The sequence below is a fragment of the Malaclemys terrapin genome, chromosome 9 (assembly GCF_027887155.1).
Source record: "Malaclemys terrapin pileata isolate rMalTer1 chromosome 9, rMalTer1.hap1, whole genome shotgun sequence".
Taxonomy (NCBI): Eukaryota; Metazoa; Chordata; order Testudines; family Emydidae; genus Malaclemys; species Malaclemys terrapin.
The window spans coordinates 1080062-1096321 of NC_071513.1; the positions used below are offsets into that span (position 1 = coordinate 1080062).

The 16260-nt window shown below is 54.1% G+C and overlaps 1 protein-coding gene across 7 annotated transcripts in view; it reads right to left on the minus strand.

Annotated features, from left to right (window-relative positions):
• DLG3 (discs large MAGUK scaffold protein 3) overlaps positions 1-16260 on the minus strand; it is a 175073-nt gene that overhangs the window by 57805 nt on the left and 101008 nt on the right. For 6 of the 7 annotated variants that reach the window (XM_054039083.1, XM_054039081.1, XM_054039080.1 and 3 more), the window contains 4 exons: positions 14488-14632; positions 14006-14165; positions 3444-3600; positions 347-449 (listed from right to left, as the gene is read on the minus strand). In XM_054039083.1, the coding sequence (XP_053895058.1) occupies positions 347-449; positions 3444-3600; positions 14006-14165; positions 14488-14632 (565 nt within the window). Of the gene's footprint in view, positions 1-346; positions 450-3443; positions 3601-6873; positions 6958-14005; positions 14166-14487; positions 14633-16260 lie in introns of those variants that run through there. The other variant, XM_054039085.1, reaches the window with a different exon arrangement.

Consider the following 16260-nt stretch of genomic DNA (forward strand, 5'->3'; position numbering starts at 1 on the left):
GGCGTAGCTGCCAGTGCTTCCAATTCCATATATGGACAAAAAAGGAGAGGCTGCTGGAATAGCTGTGCAAAGGAGGAACATATGTTTCCTGCTAGAGGTAGGCCAATGACACAACACTGGGCAGCATCCATCGAGTGGGGAGCAATTTCAGCTGAAGAACCTTTAGACTTAGCACTCCAGCCCCACATCTAATAGCCAGGGCGACAGAGCCACAGTGAAAAGCCAAAGACTAAGGATCACCTTGGAGCTGGGGCTCCTGATTTGATTGGCTGGGACTAGTGTATAAGGGAGGGGGCCCCACAGCCAGGCCTTAAAGTGGGCGTCAGCACTCTCAGCAATTTCCTACCTTCAGGTCTGTACTGAGCGATGATGGTCACTGTCTGCCCTGCCCGTTTCAGAGCTGCTGCCGCCTGCTCGTGAGTTGCATTCCGTAGATTTGCACCATTTACCTGACCAAACACAAATGAGGGAATCCAATTAGTTATTGACAGGGCAGCTGAGAGCCACAATGCCTTGAACTGTCCTCAGCTCACCAGCTGAGACCTGCTTCTCTCCCTCTCAAGTCTGCTCCATACATTCTGCTCAGAAGCCCCTTTCCAGAAATAATCCCCTTAGCTAACATCCCCCTGAGATACTAAGCAAGCAATCCAACTGTTGATCAGTGACCAAGTTCCTTCTCTGATCCCTCTGCAACACCACTAGAAACCCCCCATTTATATCTTGACCCCAGACTCCAGTCCTAGCCAAGGCGATACACCTGCACAGCTCTCTCTCTCTCTGCAAGTTGCAGTTTGGCTACCACAAGTAGATTGCTGGTTGAGAATAGTGCAGAGGGAAGATGGCTTCACTCACCCCCTATACAGCCCGGGGAAGGTGCTCACTTCCCCCATTCAGGGTTCTATATCCACACAGTTCCGAGCACACAGTGCTACTGCCCCTGTTTGCACCTTAGGACTCCTCACTCTTTGAGGGAGGGAGTCGTCCTGCGAATGCACCCGTTTTCCCCTGGACTGCCTGCTGGTGAACTGAAAGAAACCTGTGAGGGAGCTGACAGCTCTGAAGGTAAAGGTGACAGTTGTCAGCATTGACATTCCTCTGTGCCAGCGAGATGTTCTGGATTGATTGAAACTGCAGCGATTGAAACTCAGTTGGTGGTCACCTCTACAAATTCTGGGTTAACTTGCAGTGACTGCTACACCCACAGCAACGGACTGAAATATTTCTGTGTGTGGATGCAAAATGCATTTCAGTTGGCTGAAGGGGAGGGACAGTTTCTCCCATGGAGGTCAGGCCAATATCTACAACCTACCAGTAACAAATTCACATGCATTAGAGAGAAAGGGGTTTTCCCATCACTAAGGCCTTATCTACAGGGAAAAGATTTTCTGGTTACACTGATCTAGTTATACAGTCCTCCTGTGTGGGCACGTACTCCAGTATAAGAGTGGCTTTCTTAAACCCCTTCTCAAGCATCATAAGCTATATGTAAAAAGTTACTCTTCTACCTGTATAGTGTGTCCACATGGGGAGGGTGGAGTATACCAGTATAACTAGACCAGTTTGAATTCACACCTTAGCACATACGGAAACACTGTCCTGTGTAGACAAGGACTAGCACTCCAAACTACAGGCTGAGTAAGAGCAACAGCCGATAGGAACAATACACACCCATTTCAGCAGCCAAACAGGAAACCATTACAAATAACACACACACACACACACACTGACCCCTCTCCAAAACGGCTCTAGATACTATCACAGAGTCTCTCGGATCACACTAGTGTCCTCCTTCACCCAGATGATTGAGAGCCCCCGCCCCACCCCATGCGCTGTCCAGGAGGAGACATCAGGGCATTCCTCCCCAGACAGTGCCCTCCCACTAGCTCGCTCAGGGCCAAACTCTCAGCTGCATCCGGGGATCTTTTCAGCTCAAAGTCCAGCTCCCAGCTGAACCCCATTAGAGTAAATGCCTCGGAATCTGGCATGCCTAGGTTTCAGGGGACTGATGTCTTCCCTAGCAATGTAGAACTCCAGCAGCTAGGGCTAGTGGAGGCAAGGGCTGTGCAAGCTTCCTACTCACTGGTCTGCCAAGGCACCTCCAGCTAGTCCCATCCTGGACTTCTAGCCACGCCTCCGCAGTCCCGACCTGCGATTTCAGCCCAGGCCAGTTACGCCAAGTACTGTTGTTTTATGATGGGAACAAAGGCATCTTGGAGATTTCATTCCAAACTCCCTTGAGACCTGCTCTGTGTTCGAACCGAGGTCTCTAGAACCATAGACATGGTCCCATGGGTGAGCTGAATACACACCTAGGTTCCCAGGGGCTTAGACTCCGGTTGCTGGCCCATGTCACCGCACCTGCACTAGCTAGATGGAAGCGCGCGTGGGTATGCCTCCCTGCTCTACGATTACATCTTCGCTTGCTGTGGAGACACACCCGGAGAGAATCATTCCCCTCCCAAGCATTGTGGCAATCTGCGTTTCTGCCCCAGGGCTCAGCTGTAATTCCTAGCCTCAGCCTCTCCCTCCCTGGGCTGGCAAAAGCTTGGACAGTGGTGCTAGGAACAGCAGGGTCAGGCTGAGGATGGGGAATTTGAACCTTGCTCTACAGCGTTCGCTGCTGCTCAGTTTTGGGAGTCACATCTGTGGGTTGGTCCCTGTGAGGTAAGGGCATAAATTGGTGGGGATCTTCAAAACCCCAGGGAAAGGAGGAAAATCCAGCCCCCCAGATCTGCTCTGGCCTCATCTGCATGGAATCAATACACTCAATACACTCACCCCAGTGGCAGGGGCCAAACTGAGAGATGGAATGTACCTGCCAGGCCAGGCCAAGCTCAGAACCCCCTGGTTCTGAATCTCTCTGGTGTGTGGCTGAAAGGATGGTTTCTAGGCAGCATCCACACACAGCTACCCTGAGCACACAGTGCTACTGCCCCCATCTGCACCTTGGGGCTCCTCACTCTTTGAGGGAGGGAATCTGGGTTTTGTTGGCCAGACTGCTCAGTTTTCATACTGCAAAGCTCCCCATGCACACGGAGAGCTGAGGAATGAAAACACACGTGTCTGTGACTGGGAACTCCAGCAGGACTGCATACATTGCTGTCCGGACTCAGCCGCTGGGGTTCAATCATGGGGCCTGGTATCCAAGCTTCGCTCTCCCAGCTTTGCCCGGCCAGCCTCATTTTGCTGTGGAAAGGGTCAGAATCAGATGGATTTGTGTCTGCACTGCTGAGAATTATAACTAGGGATGCAAAACACAAGGAGATCAAATGAACTGCTAGAGGCCAGGGACAGGCGCTCTGTAAATGCCCGAGGTAGGGGAGATAGGCAGATCGAAGAGGCAGACTGCTAGACATAATGCAGCTATAACAGCGAGAGCAGCTCCTGGCACACGAGCCCTGCAGCTGGTCAAGGCCTCTCTCGGCAGCAGTGACAGGACTCACCGACAAGATGCGGTCTCCTCTCCGCAGCTCCCCACTGAGGTCGGCAGGGCCGCCAGCCAAGATGAAGGAGACGAAGATCCCCTCTCCATCCTCTCCCCCGACGATGTTGAAGCCCAGTCCAGTGGAGCCTTTGTGCAGGATGATTTTCCGGGGCTCTCTATGTGAACAGACATCAGACATTTAGAGAAAGGAGGGCACAACTGCCAACAAAGTCAACTGCAGTGCCCTGGGATCTGGTGCTTCCAGCTGTGCAGAAAGAAGGAAAGCCACTGAGCACAGCAGGGCGAGAGCTTCCTGACGCATCTGGAATCCGGCAGGGCTGAAGTCTCCCCTGCACCCAAGCTCAGCCTCTTGCGACTCATCAGCCAGCAATGAGGAGGCTGGCAAATCACAGAGCAGGTGCTGGGAGTTGCACCATCCAACAGGCTGGAGCCTAGGGCTCCCGTCAGTCACAGGATCTGGGCCAAGGGCTGGAGGCGTTTGGAGCTCAGCAGCCGGCTGAACAGGCCTCTGTACACAGAGGAAAGGAGCTGGGGAAGGGAAGGGAAGGGAAGGGAAGGACTGACTCTGGGCACTACAATGGGGCTCCAGAAAAGCTGCAGCCTGGGCAACATGCCACCAGGCTAAGGCTGCCTGGCAGCGAGCTGGGAGGCAGTTTTATGCCAGCCAGACTTTCACCCTGGGAATAAGCAAAGAGCACGGACTGGCAAAACCCACTTGGCACCGGCATGGATTTTACAAAATCATTTCCATCGCGAGTCACTCTGGAACATCTTGAAGTGCTACTGAATGCTAACACAAATAATGAACTTTATCAAGGCTTTATACCAAGGTGCAGGTCGCCCAGGTGAAATAAATGCAGATGTGAGTCAATGGTTTAACACAGACACTGGTGTCAAGCATGGATGTGTTCTGTCATCTCTCCTGTTTGGCTTTGCCATTGACTTCCTTAAGGACAAATCCAACACAGGTAATGCCTGGCTCAGCAGCAATACACTAGAAGATCTAGATTTGGTTGATGACATCGTCCTTCTAAGGGATAGTTCAACTAGACTGTCCAGCATCACAAAACAGATGGGATTACTAGTTAATTATGAAAAAAAACAAACTGAACAAGAACCCCAGCAATTACCAACTCAAGCATTCCTTTGGAAGGCAAAGGAAGAAAGAAGTGAGTCAATTCACGTACCTTGGTATTAACATGCAAGCTAATGGGAATGTCCAGAAAGCAATAATGTCACAAATTGGCAAGGCAGCAGCTGCATTTACCACAAGAATTCTCAAACTCTTTCTGCTGGGACCCCTTTGAAAATATTTCAGGCTCTGATGACCCCCTCCCTCCATACCATGCCACCATTACTTCTGTGCTGCTGCTGGCGACGGTGCTGCCTTCAGAGCTGGTCGCCCGGCCAATAGTCACCACTCTCTGGCCGCCCAGCTCTGAAGGCAGCACAGAAGTAAGGGTGGCAATACCGTGACCCCCCTACAAAAGGCTTGTGACCCCCTTTTGGGTCAAGACCCCCAGTTTGAGAAATGCTGATTTACTAGCTTAAACAAGATTTGGTGATTGAAAATCTAATCTATACAAATTACAAATCTGGAGCCCAAATGTTATTTCTATCTTAACATACGGATGTGAAAGCTGGAAATTCACCAAAGGTACAGGGAGACGGACATTTAAGTGCCTTAGAAGCAAATGCCTCAGGAAAATACTAAGCATTAAGTGGAACAAATTGATACCAAAACGCTGAGATCCATCAGAGAGTTTAACAACACTTTATCTCTAAAGTTACCCAGGAAGATGATGGAAATACCCAGGACATGTGCTAAGAATGAAGCCAGAGCATCTGCTGTGGAGGAACATGTTAAAGTGGCAGTAATCCCTGTGCAGGACACTACTCAGAGAAGTAAAACATACGGGATTTAACCACCCTGAGGCCATGCAAAGAGCAGCCCAGGCCAGACAGGGAGAGTGGAACCCTGTTCATGCCCTAAGTCAAGTTTGGTTGTGCAGGAAGGTTCAGATTCTGATTCAGGGGACTGAACAGGCCCCTCTGTGCACAGAGGGGAAGAGCTGGGACAGGGAAGGACTTCGACTCTGGGCGCTACAATGGAGCTCCAGAAAAGCTACACCCTGGGCAAAATGCTGCCAGGCTGCAGGGGAGCCTTTTCCATGAGCCCCACGGGACACACACAGGCTCCACTACCATGAGGTGTGAGGGAGATTTCTCCCCCTTCACTGACATACACATCCTGGCAGCAGGATTTACAGCGAGGGACACTGGGAGGGAGCCCAGTCCACCGCCTCCCCATACTGGGGTGAATGTCCCTTGGAGACAGTTACGGGAAGTAGCTAGTAAGACGAGAGGGAGAGCAAGCGAAGGAAAGAAAGAAGGAAGAGTAGGATGGTCTAAGGAGGGCTTAGGCCTGGGCTGCAGCCTCTCGCCCCAGGCCCGCATAGGCCCCATGGTGCGGGCGGGACAGGGACTGGGGTGGGGGGGCTGGCACTAGGAGGAATGTGATGGAATTAAGGAAAAAGGAAGGCAGAGTCTCAAGCCAAGCCCTGACGGGGAACAAGAGCCAGCTATGGAACTGTCTCCAGGGGAAGGGGTGGGGGTCCCACCGCTCACGACACTATGCTAGTAAATGTTCAATAGAGAACAACCCTGCCCTGGCCCCTAGGAGATGGACTGGATAGGACCTCTGGACCTCACTTCATAGGCTGCCCCCTCCTGCCCCGAAAGCTGCCATCTCTGTGGCTCAAGGGCAGCAGCCCTTAAAGCACTGTGGCATTTCTGCAGAGAGAGGATGCTGCAGGGAAGGGGGCCAGGCTGGCGCCCATGGGCTCACAGCTGGCCTGGTTCTCTGTGACCCTGGGAATTCTCAGACAGCAGGGAGAGCAGTTTGTTTGGCTGCGGCATCTAAACCACTGTGTCCAACCTGGAGTGTTTAGTCTTCTGCTTACAGAAGCTGGAGTCTGTAAGTCCCAGTGCCCTGCACTCTTGCTGACAGACAGACCCCCTGTCCCACTGCAGGGAGGCGTTGTTTCAGTGGAGTAAACTTCAGTACAAACCTCCGCCCACCACTGCTCAAAACCACAGACACTGAGGGCTAGCGTTCCCCCAACACAACCCCCTAACTCCAGTTCTGTGTCTGCGTTACATCCAGCTGATGTTAACCGGGGCTGCACACACTCCTGTCTGCCTTCCAGGATAAGCATCGTTAACTCCTAGGTTATACCAAAGCTTGGCACAAGCAGAAATGCCAGGCATAGAACAGCTAGGACTTTTCGGTCAGTTCCGGTATCACCCCAGCCAGGCACTGCACCCTGTGCCCGGAAACCTCTCCCAGACGCTCCTCGCTGCCTGGACAATGGTCCCACTCCCCTTCCCTGCATCAGCTCAGACTAAGTGGTATTACAGAACAGTACCTTTGGTCCCATTTCTTCCTGTGGCCTGGCTGCTGCCGGGAGGGAGAGAGAGATGGGGGTCCCCCATAGGACATGGATGACGAGACGTTAACAGTGAACATTGGTGTGCTGTGTGCTCTGCCTGTGGTTTCCCTGCCTGGTTCTTGCTCCCCAACTGAGCATGCGAGGAACAGGAATGTTCTGAATGCTCTCAGCTCTCAACCCCCTGCTCTGTTTATCTCTGCCTTCTCTCTCCTGGGGCTGCTGCAGGACACGCGTCTTCTTCACCCGCACTCAGCTATTGAGAGGACACAGACTTCAGCACTTACTTCACTCTGCTTAGACCTTACGGACTTAACCCATTCTTGCCCTCGCAGGCAAAGCCAGTATCATCCAAGCCAAGGTGCGGAACAAAGGCTAAGCTGGCAAGTTTACTTTGTATACTTGGAATATTGTCCAATAACACATCCTGGCCCGTGTTAACCTCTCCCACCAGCACTGACCCTAGGCCCCTCAGCAGCACCTTCCCCTAGAATACAGAAGTGCAATGGCATCAAACCGCCAATCAAACCCTATGCAGTTGGGGCCAAATCAGCCTGCAGTACCAGAGTGCAAAGGGCCAGTACACTGCTCACTGATACAGGCAAAAACACCTGTTTCATGTCAACCATCTGCTGTACCAACAGCCTCTGACTGTTCACCTAGAGCAGTGCTCGCACGGTCAGCTGACACTGACAGGAGGACTGGCTGCTGCCTGTCCAGGCAGATCAGGAGAGCAGACACCACCATTCTATCTGCTGCCCTAGCACATAGCTGTGTGCACAAGAGCTCAGCGCTCCCTCCGTGAGGGAGCCCTCACACCCCATCACCAGTGCAAGAACCCCGCATTAAAAGAACCCATCAGATTAAAGTGATCGTATTCAGACCCTCTGAACGGCTGTCAAAAGAGAACATTACCCTCATGTGGTGAGCCCCAAATCCCCTTAGTCTAAATTGCCACGCCTCTCTCCCCAATCCCCATCCTAAACAATCCACCCCCCCTCCCGCTCTCCTGGCCTAATCTGGGGAGTTGGGGGCAGATGGTGGGGCTCTGGAGGAAGATGGGGGTGCTGCTCTCACCAGGCTAAGTTTGCGCTGGAAATTCAGAGAGTGGAATGTGGGGACGCTTGTCAGTACAGGGCAGCGGAGCAGCCGGATGCACGGCTGGCGAGTGGAGTGGGGGCGGCGGTGGAGCCAGCTGACGGTGGGGATGGGAAGTTGGGCAGAGAACATGGAAAGTGCTGTGCCAGTGGTAAGCAGGTTATCATGAACAAGGGCCGGCCCTGAGTAAATCCTGCAGGCACAGAGTTAAGACACCCAGACACCCAGGTCCTGAGGCTTTGGCTGATTTCTCTCTCTCTAGCTTCCACTCTGAACACTGGGTTTGTCTGGTAACAAGGGACTGAAGTGCCCGTGCAGAGGCCTTGTCCCTGGCAATGTCTCACACGGCTGTCTGAGACCAAGAGCGCCCTGAGTGCTGGGCAGGACCTTTGTTTTTCTGGCCATGCCCCAGCCAGCATTTGTTCAGCTGTCCATTCAGTTCAGTCAGTGTCCTCCCTAGCCTTCCCTGTGGGCCAGGAATGGCCCCCTGCCACACTTCCCCACTGGGTGAGGCTGCAGGGCTGGAAACCAGGCAAAAGCACCAGTGCTGACTGCAAAGAGCCTGTGTTAATGGCTTTGAATTGGGGTGTTAGGAGCTCAGATGCTCTCTCCTCCTTCCCGCAGGCTGCATCATACTCCTGAAGGGAGGCTGACCTCTCCTGAGGTAAGGCCTCTCCCCCCACAGTGTTTCCACACCCCGACTAACAGACAGGGTCGCTATGGAGACGAGTAACCCTCCGGAGGGGGGCAGACGTAGAAACAGTCCCTGCCCCAGGAGGTGGACAGGCTAGTCCAGGCCCAGACTCCCCCATTCAGAGAGAGGCAGGCCTGGGCCTCACCCAGTGTGGCTGAATGGCTTTGCGGCAGGAAGGGTATGACTGCGGAGAGGAGGTTGAGGGGAGGGGGCAGTGTGAGGGGGAGTATAAACCCCTTTGTGGTAAGAAGGGGTTAATAGAGAGCTCTATTAGCCGAGTGTGTTCCAGCTGGAGATGTGTCAGACTAGGGCGCAGTCCAGAGGAAGGTGTTCAGAGCAGTGGAGAGGAGACCCAGGGCAGAGGTAGGCTGGAGTCCCTGCTCTGGCAGGAGTCAAGCAGAGAGGGAACCATGGCAAAGCCGCAGGGCTGGACAGAACACCTGTGCTGAACCTTGACAAAGGAGCAGAGCTCCAGGGGGTCGCCCTGTTGGCTGATGTTCTGCAGAAGAGCGGGGAACAGGCGAGCCTAAGATGGGCTAAAGGCTCCAGCCTGACACAGGTAGACGTTGCTGAGTACGTGTTTTGTCTGGTGTTGGGGGTTTGCCGAGGGACTCCAGGGAGAAGCCCTGGGAGCTGCTCCTCTGGAAGAAGAGGGAGACAGAAGAGGAGTCCAGATGTACTGAAAGATGTTCTGTTGATTACTCTTATTTTGTTGGACATTATTTGTTTGGGACATTGATACCCAGAAGGGGTGGAACTATCCTGGGGCCTGGCCAGAGGCCAAGTCTTCACCATGCCAGGCCACTGAAATCCTGAGGAAGAGCTGCTGGAATGCCGGGCATGCCACAAGGTGGTTGGATGGCAGGCCTATGATGTGAAATTCCAAGTCCGGCCCCACTTGCCCTGGGCTCAGGGGACTGGGGAGGCTGCAGACCATGGAGTGTCTCTTGCTACTGCACAACTTCTGGGAAGAACACTTCATTGTTAGCGTCTCAGCGCTTGGCACAGCCATGGCCTCTTCTGCACGGAGTGACTCACCCACGTGGGGCTGGAATGAGACAGCACCAAAATCATGGCCCCTTTTGTTCAAATCAGGATTGGCCCCAAATACCCTGCCTTGTGCTAGCCCTGCATGGCTGGACTCACGTGTCCTCTGCTTCTGGACTGTCTATATCAGGCTAGGACTCAAGGAAAGGAACCAGGTTTTAATCTGGTTTAGCACAGGTCCACCCAAAAAGGTTTCTAACATGGTCTGGGCAGCCAGGGTTTAACCACACCTCAGACTAGACAGGACTCAACTAGATGAGGCTAGCAGAGTTCTGACATGGTGTGGCCCCATCCCCACTGACTGGCCAGATCAGGGCAGCACCTTTAACCCTGCTTCCCTAGCTGTGTTTGAACCACTCCATGGATGCGGGTCTGGGTGCATTTCCTCTCAGTTGCTCCCTTTCCCTCTTGGCTTTGGAAGCCACATCTGAAGTGTCTGCTTGGAGTAATGGATGGCAGCTGCCTAATGTAAACGCTTCGTCCCCACAAAGGCACGGCCACAGAGTGATCTCAGCCAAGTCCTATGGAAACGTCACGTGGCTGGCAGCACGGGGGACTGGAGGGGTTAGTTTGTAACTAGGCGAACGACTTGGCCAAGAGCTGAGAGCTGTGCCTATACAAAGGTGATCTCCTGGGCTTCGTACAGCTCTCCTTTTGTCGTCTCCAATGCGAAACAGAAGGAAAACACAAGAGCACAGGCACAGGCATTCTGCATCAGCCCAGTGCTCCAATCAGCCCAGTATCCTGTCTCCAACAGTGACCAGCCCCAGATGATTCAGAGAAAGACAGGACAACAAGATCCCATCAAAGGGCACACTATAAGAACCTGGAGAGATAAATAGGAAGAATAGGATAAAGCCCAAAGAACTAAGTCTCTTATCCCACCCAACGGATCTCAGTGATGATTCACACCCTTCTCTTCTCTTACGCTCATATGGGAGTAGGATGCAGTTAGTGAATAGCACACTGCCGCATTAATGCCCCAACCCTCGTATCAAACAAAATGCAGTGGGGTCTTTAATGACTACAGAAAAGCCAGGACTTTGATTTTATGCCTTACCCCACCCCACCCACCAAAACCCCCCCAAAACCCCACAACTGCCTTCAGCAGTACAGCACCCTCTAGCAGCATGCTGGGCACTGGGGTCCGTGCTAACGGTAGGAACAATGGCTCCTCCTGAATCAACACCACTCCCCGCAGTGCCGCCCCAGGCAGGGATGGGCTCAGGGCTGACTCAGCGGAGCAGCCGGCTACCAGAGCTCTTGTGACATCAGAAAGAAAGACCCCAGCTGCCCTCCGGGCTAGAGGTGACTGCTGGTCACGCAGCAGTAAAACGCACGTGGAGACTGGGCTGGCTCCCGCTCAGGGCCCTGCGTGCGTCACGGTGGTTTTGCTGCACATGGTACATGAGGATGAGTTGCTGTTTGGTGTCTACTCAGATAGAACTTCTCCAGCGAACAATTCCCGCGCCCCCCGGCCTAACGAGTTCATAGGTTTCCATTACCGGCCCGAGTGGGCGAGGGGTGGGCAGGAGGGAAGCCAGAGCAGGGGCACGACGTGGGCACTGTCTGCCATGGGCGGTGAGCGCAGGGCTGGCTGCGGAGAACGCAAGCGCTGGAGGCAGCTCACTGAGAGAGACGCAGAGTGAAGCTGGCGTAGCCGAGGAAGGCCGCGCGCTTAGGCAGAGCCCACCACACAACAAATCAAAGCCTGGAGACTCCAGCAGCAGCCGGCACCGGCCGTTAGACACGGCTCCTGCCAGCCTCCCTGGGTCTGTGCCTCGATGGCCCTGGGCAGTGTCTTTTGCAGCGTGCAGCAGCATCCTCTAGTGGCCAGTCACTGGCACTGCACCACAAACACCAGCCCACTCATCGCTTCTTCACGCCTAGTCTATGCTTAAGGGTCTGGAGGGAGGGAGGGGAGGGGAGGGGAGGGGCTGCTTTGCTTTACCCACGTCTGTCCCCATGAATGTGCGTCTGACACAGAAAGGCCCGTCAGTGATGGGCCCAACATGAATGATACACTACAGCCTCCAGTCATAGCCCCCATGTTACGGCTCCCAGGGGAGCTGGAGCTGGGATGCTGCAGACCTTGGGTACGGGGACACACGTGCACGTTCAGGGCAAGATGGAGGCACTTAACTGCTTGACTTCATTTGAACTCCACACTGCCCTGGACATGCAGGAGCTCCTGTTCAGGGACAGAAATTAAAGCAGGGACAGAGCCCAGCCACCAGGACCCGAGTGACGGGGCCCAGCGACAGCACAGGGCTGCAAAGGGGCCCCAAGCGTTGAGGGGTCTCAGGAGCGAATGCAATGCAAATCACTGATACTCCGCATAGGAGCTCTGCCATTCCCTGCTGAAACAGCTAATCGGCTGCTGTATCCACACCGCGTGTGCACATCTCCCATTGCCAAGGAAACACAACCCTCCCCTCGCACATCAGTCCAACCCCAGTGTGCCCTCGCATCGCCTTTCACACCACACGGAGCACTCCATCCACGGATGCTGTGAGACCAGCACGTCATCATGTGATGCTGCTGCCACAGTGCAACAGCGTCAGGTTGTGAGACGAAGTGGACACGTGAGGACAATTTACAGTCCTTTATTATTTATATTTGGGACCCAATAGCATGCTCCAAGGCTGGGCAACCCCTATCCCGAGCTGGTCCTAACCCCGCCATCACCCCAACCCCCAGCCCGAGTCGGTCCTAACCCCGCCGTCGCCCCCACCCCGAGCCACTCCTAACCCCGCCGTCGCCCCGAACCCCACCCCGAGCCGGTCCTAACCCTGCCATCGCCCCCATCCCCACCCCGAGCCACTCCTAACCCCGCCATCGCCCCCATCCCCACCCCGAGCCACTCCTAACCCCGCCATCGCCCCCATCCCCACCCCGAGCCACTCCTAACCCCGCCATCGCCCCGACCCCCACCCCGAGCCGGTCCTAACCCTGCTGTCACCCCCACCCTTGCCCCGAGCCGGTCCTAACCCCGCCCTCACCCCCACCCTTGCCCTGAGCCGGTCCTAACCCTGCCATCGCCCCCATCCCCACCCTGAGCCGGTCCTAACCCCGCCCTCACCCCCACCCTTGCCCCGAGCCGGTCCTAACCCTGCTGTCACCCCACCCTTGCCCCGAGCCGGTCCTAACCCTGCCGTCACCCCACCCTTGCCCCGAACCGGTCCTAACCCTGCCCTCACCCCCATCCCGAGCCAGTCCTAACCCCGCCCTCACCCCCACCCTTGCCCCAAGCCGGTCCTAACCCTGCCATCACCCCAACCCTAAAGCCAATTGTAGCCCTGCTGTTACCAAACACTAAAGTCAGTTCTAACCCTGAACCAACCCCAGCTGTATGCTGAAGACAGAGAGTAGCAAATCACAGTAACAGTGACTAAAGCCCTTTGTCTTTCTCTGCCTCAAAGAGCTTTGCCTCCTACTTCAAATTCACCCAAGACCCATTTCTGCTCCTTGCTCCACTGCGAGAGAGGCAAGAGTTGGCACCACTTGGAACCCAGCTGAATTGCTCTGTGTATGATGTTAATGAGCGCGAGGAACCTCCGAGTGACATGCAGGAAGCAGGAGAGCTTACAGCATTGGCAGAATCCCTGGTGCATGAACAGATGGCAGCGGAGCCCTCTGAAGACCCAGGACTCTCAAAGCAGAGACGCATGCGTGGCCCAGGATGAAGAGATGTACTTGGGCTGCCAACATTTTTACACCACTATCTTCCCGAAGGACCTCAGCATCATCTCCAGGTTTCAGTGCACTGGTGGGGAGCGGCCCTGGGCTCTGAGCGGGGGAACGGCTTGAATTGCCCGTGTGGGATTCCACCATAAATGTGATTTGCATTTACAGGATTTTAATGAGCAAAGGAAATGAAAACCAAAGAATCAGAAACGTAGGAGCACTTAAGTCTCAAAAGAGTTCAAAGAGGAACAGAGGAGGCAAAGGGGAATGGGAGAGACATGGGGAATGGGGTCAGAGCCACTGAAGCGATCTCTCTAGCTTAGCACTTATCCCTCAGGATTTCCACAGGCCCGAGGGAGCAGAATCTGCCCCAGGGACTTTTAAAGAATGCTAAACCCACTGACAAATAGGGGTTTTGTGCTGGCACCTGCTGCAAGGAAGCTCAGCACCTGTGGCCCTAGGCCTGGGGACAGATTCACTGGGTCAATAAACATTGTCACTCCACCCACAGATCCCTTGGAAAAGAAGAGAGGGAGGGAGGGGGAGAGCTCCCGGAGCTGTCTCTATCCTCAGGCCCTTGCTCACCTGGTGAAGTCTTCCTCCCCAATCATATGTCGAGGGATGGGCGAGTACCTAGATGGGGTCGCCTGTGGGGGGGCTGGGTAAGTGGGTTTGTTCTCAACACTGCCGAGGTAACCCAGACTGGTGTTATGGCTTATGTGGTTATCGGCCAAGGCTGAGAAGGCTGTAGAGAAGGAAAAGACAAAATCAGGAGCAGAAGTCCTGGGCCCGGCTGCTCTCGTATACAACAGGGGAGCAAGAGCCCGGTGTTCCCATGGCTAATGCACATTTCCTTACAGTGCCCCGCACTCTGTGGGGCTCCCCGCGCCCCAAGACCCTCCCATCCCCTTTCACACTCTCACATGCCCCTCTTCCTTTGACCCTGCTGTTCAACCCCTACATCCTTCCCCAAGGGTTCTTGTGGCCTTCCCCTCCCGCCGCTGGCGCTGTGGCACAGCTGTGCTCCCCTGGGAGCCAGGCTGAGGCTGGCAGGCTGGCGTACGTACTGCTGGCATAGTCGGGGGGCGCGTACATGTCGTTGAGGTGGACGTTGCCAGGCTTGGCCACTTTCAGGTACACCATGTCGGAGGTGTTCTTCAGAGAGGCCACCGCCTCCTCGTGCCGCACGTCCTGCAGGTTCGTGTTATTCACCTGCGAGAGAGAACGGGCCAGGGGCGGTGAGGGAGACGGAGGAAACAAACGGAAAGGCATGAGAGGCAGAGGAGGGGCCGGGGAGGAGAGAAAGGACTGGGTTCAAATGATCCCAGTTTTGTTTCATTGATACATCCCTGGTGAAGTGGGATACGATGTGTCTCCAAGTGGCGTTTCAATAGCATGTGCTGGGTTGCATCTCAGCTGCAGAGACAGCTAGAGTCTGATTCCCAGGCAGCATGCAGCAAGTACAGCCATTCACTGGGCCTTTCAAACACTGCTGTTTGCAGCCGCGTTGGTCCCAGGTATCTCTCATGGGACTAACTTCTGTTGGAGAGAGGGACAAGCTTTCGAGCTTCACAGAGCTCTTCCTCAGGTCTAGTTCTGAATGGAAGTTCCCAGCCTCGTCTCTAGAAGGTGTTGTGCAGGTTTCCTGTGAGGACGAGGACTGGGAGATCGATACCGAGTGATCCCTTTGAGAAAAGTGTTCACCCACAGGTGACGGGGTGTTTTTGTCTTAAGACTGCCTAAGCCTTTCTTTGGGGTATCATCAAATAATTACAACTCAGACTTGATGGGGACCACAGCCTTAAAAAAGTCTTTCCTGAATCCCCTTTTCTGGCCTTCAAACAACCCCCAGCCTCACCGGGCTCGTCATCAGAAGCAAGCTCCACACAGACCAGGAGACGCCAACTCAAAGTGGCAACAGACCCTGCCAGAACAACAGATGCAAAACCTGCAGACACATCTCTGCTGATACAATGATCAACACCCCCCACAATGCACCTTTCAGAATCTATGGGTCCTACACAAGCCTATCGCAACGTGTGGTGTACTTCATCCACTGCTCTCAATGCCCCAATGATAACTATGTGGGTGAAACCTGACAATCACTACGCTCTCGAATGAACTCACAAAGAAAAATAAGACAAAAACACCCCGTCACCTGTGGGTGAACACTTTTCTCAAAGGGATCACTCGGTATCGATCTCCCAGTCCTCGTCCTCACAGGAAACCTGCACAACACCTTCTAGAGACGAGGCTGGGAACTTCCATTCAGAATTCAGCTGGACACTAAGAACCATGGTCTTAATAGAAAGCAACAGAGGGTCCCTGTGGCACCTTTAAGACTAACAGAAGTATTGGGAGCATAAGCTTTCGTGGGTAAGAACCTCACTTCTTCAGATGCAAGATCGGGTCTTAATAGAGACACTGGTGTTATGGCTCATTACAACCATTTTAACACACCCCTCTGCCCGCTAACCCTTAATTGCCCACTTCACTTTAAGTGGTCTCCTACAGCATGTGTGAACCTCTTATGCTTAACAATCTGTCCCACCTTGTGGTTAGCTTGGACGTGCTGGTTGCCTTCTCCAGACCTGAGGAAGAGCTCTGTGAAGCTTCACAGCTTGTCCCTTCCTCTAACAGAAGTCGGGCTTCTTACCTTGTCCCTCTTGTACACACTGGGTATTTGTTTATCTTCATGACACAGAAACTCCTCCTTATGGTGCCAGCTGTACCCGCTCCGGGTCTGCATACTGCTCATCTCACCGCCCCACCCAGCCGCTATCCCAAAATACTGGAACATGATCATCCTCCAACTACCCTTGGTTTAGTCAGTGCCCGAA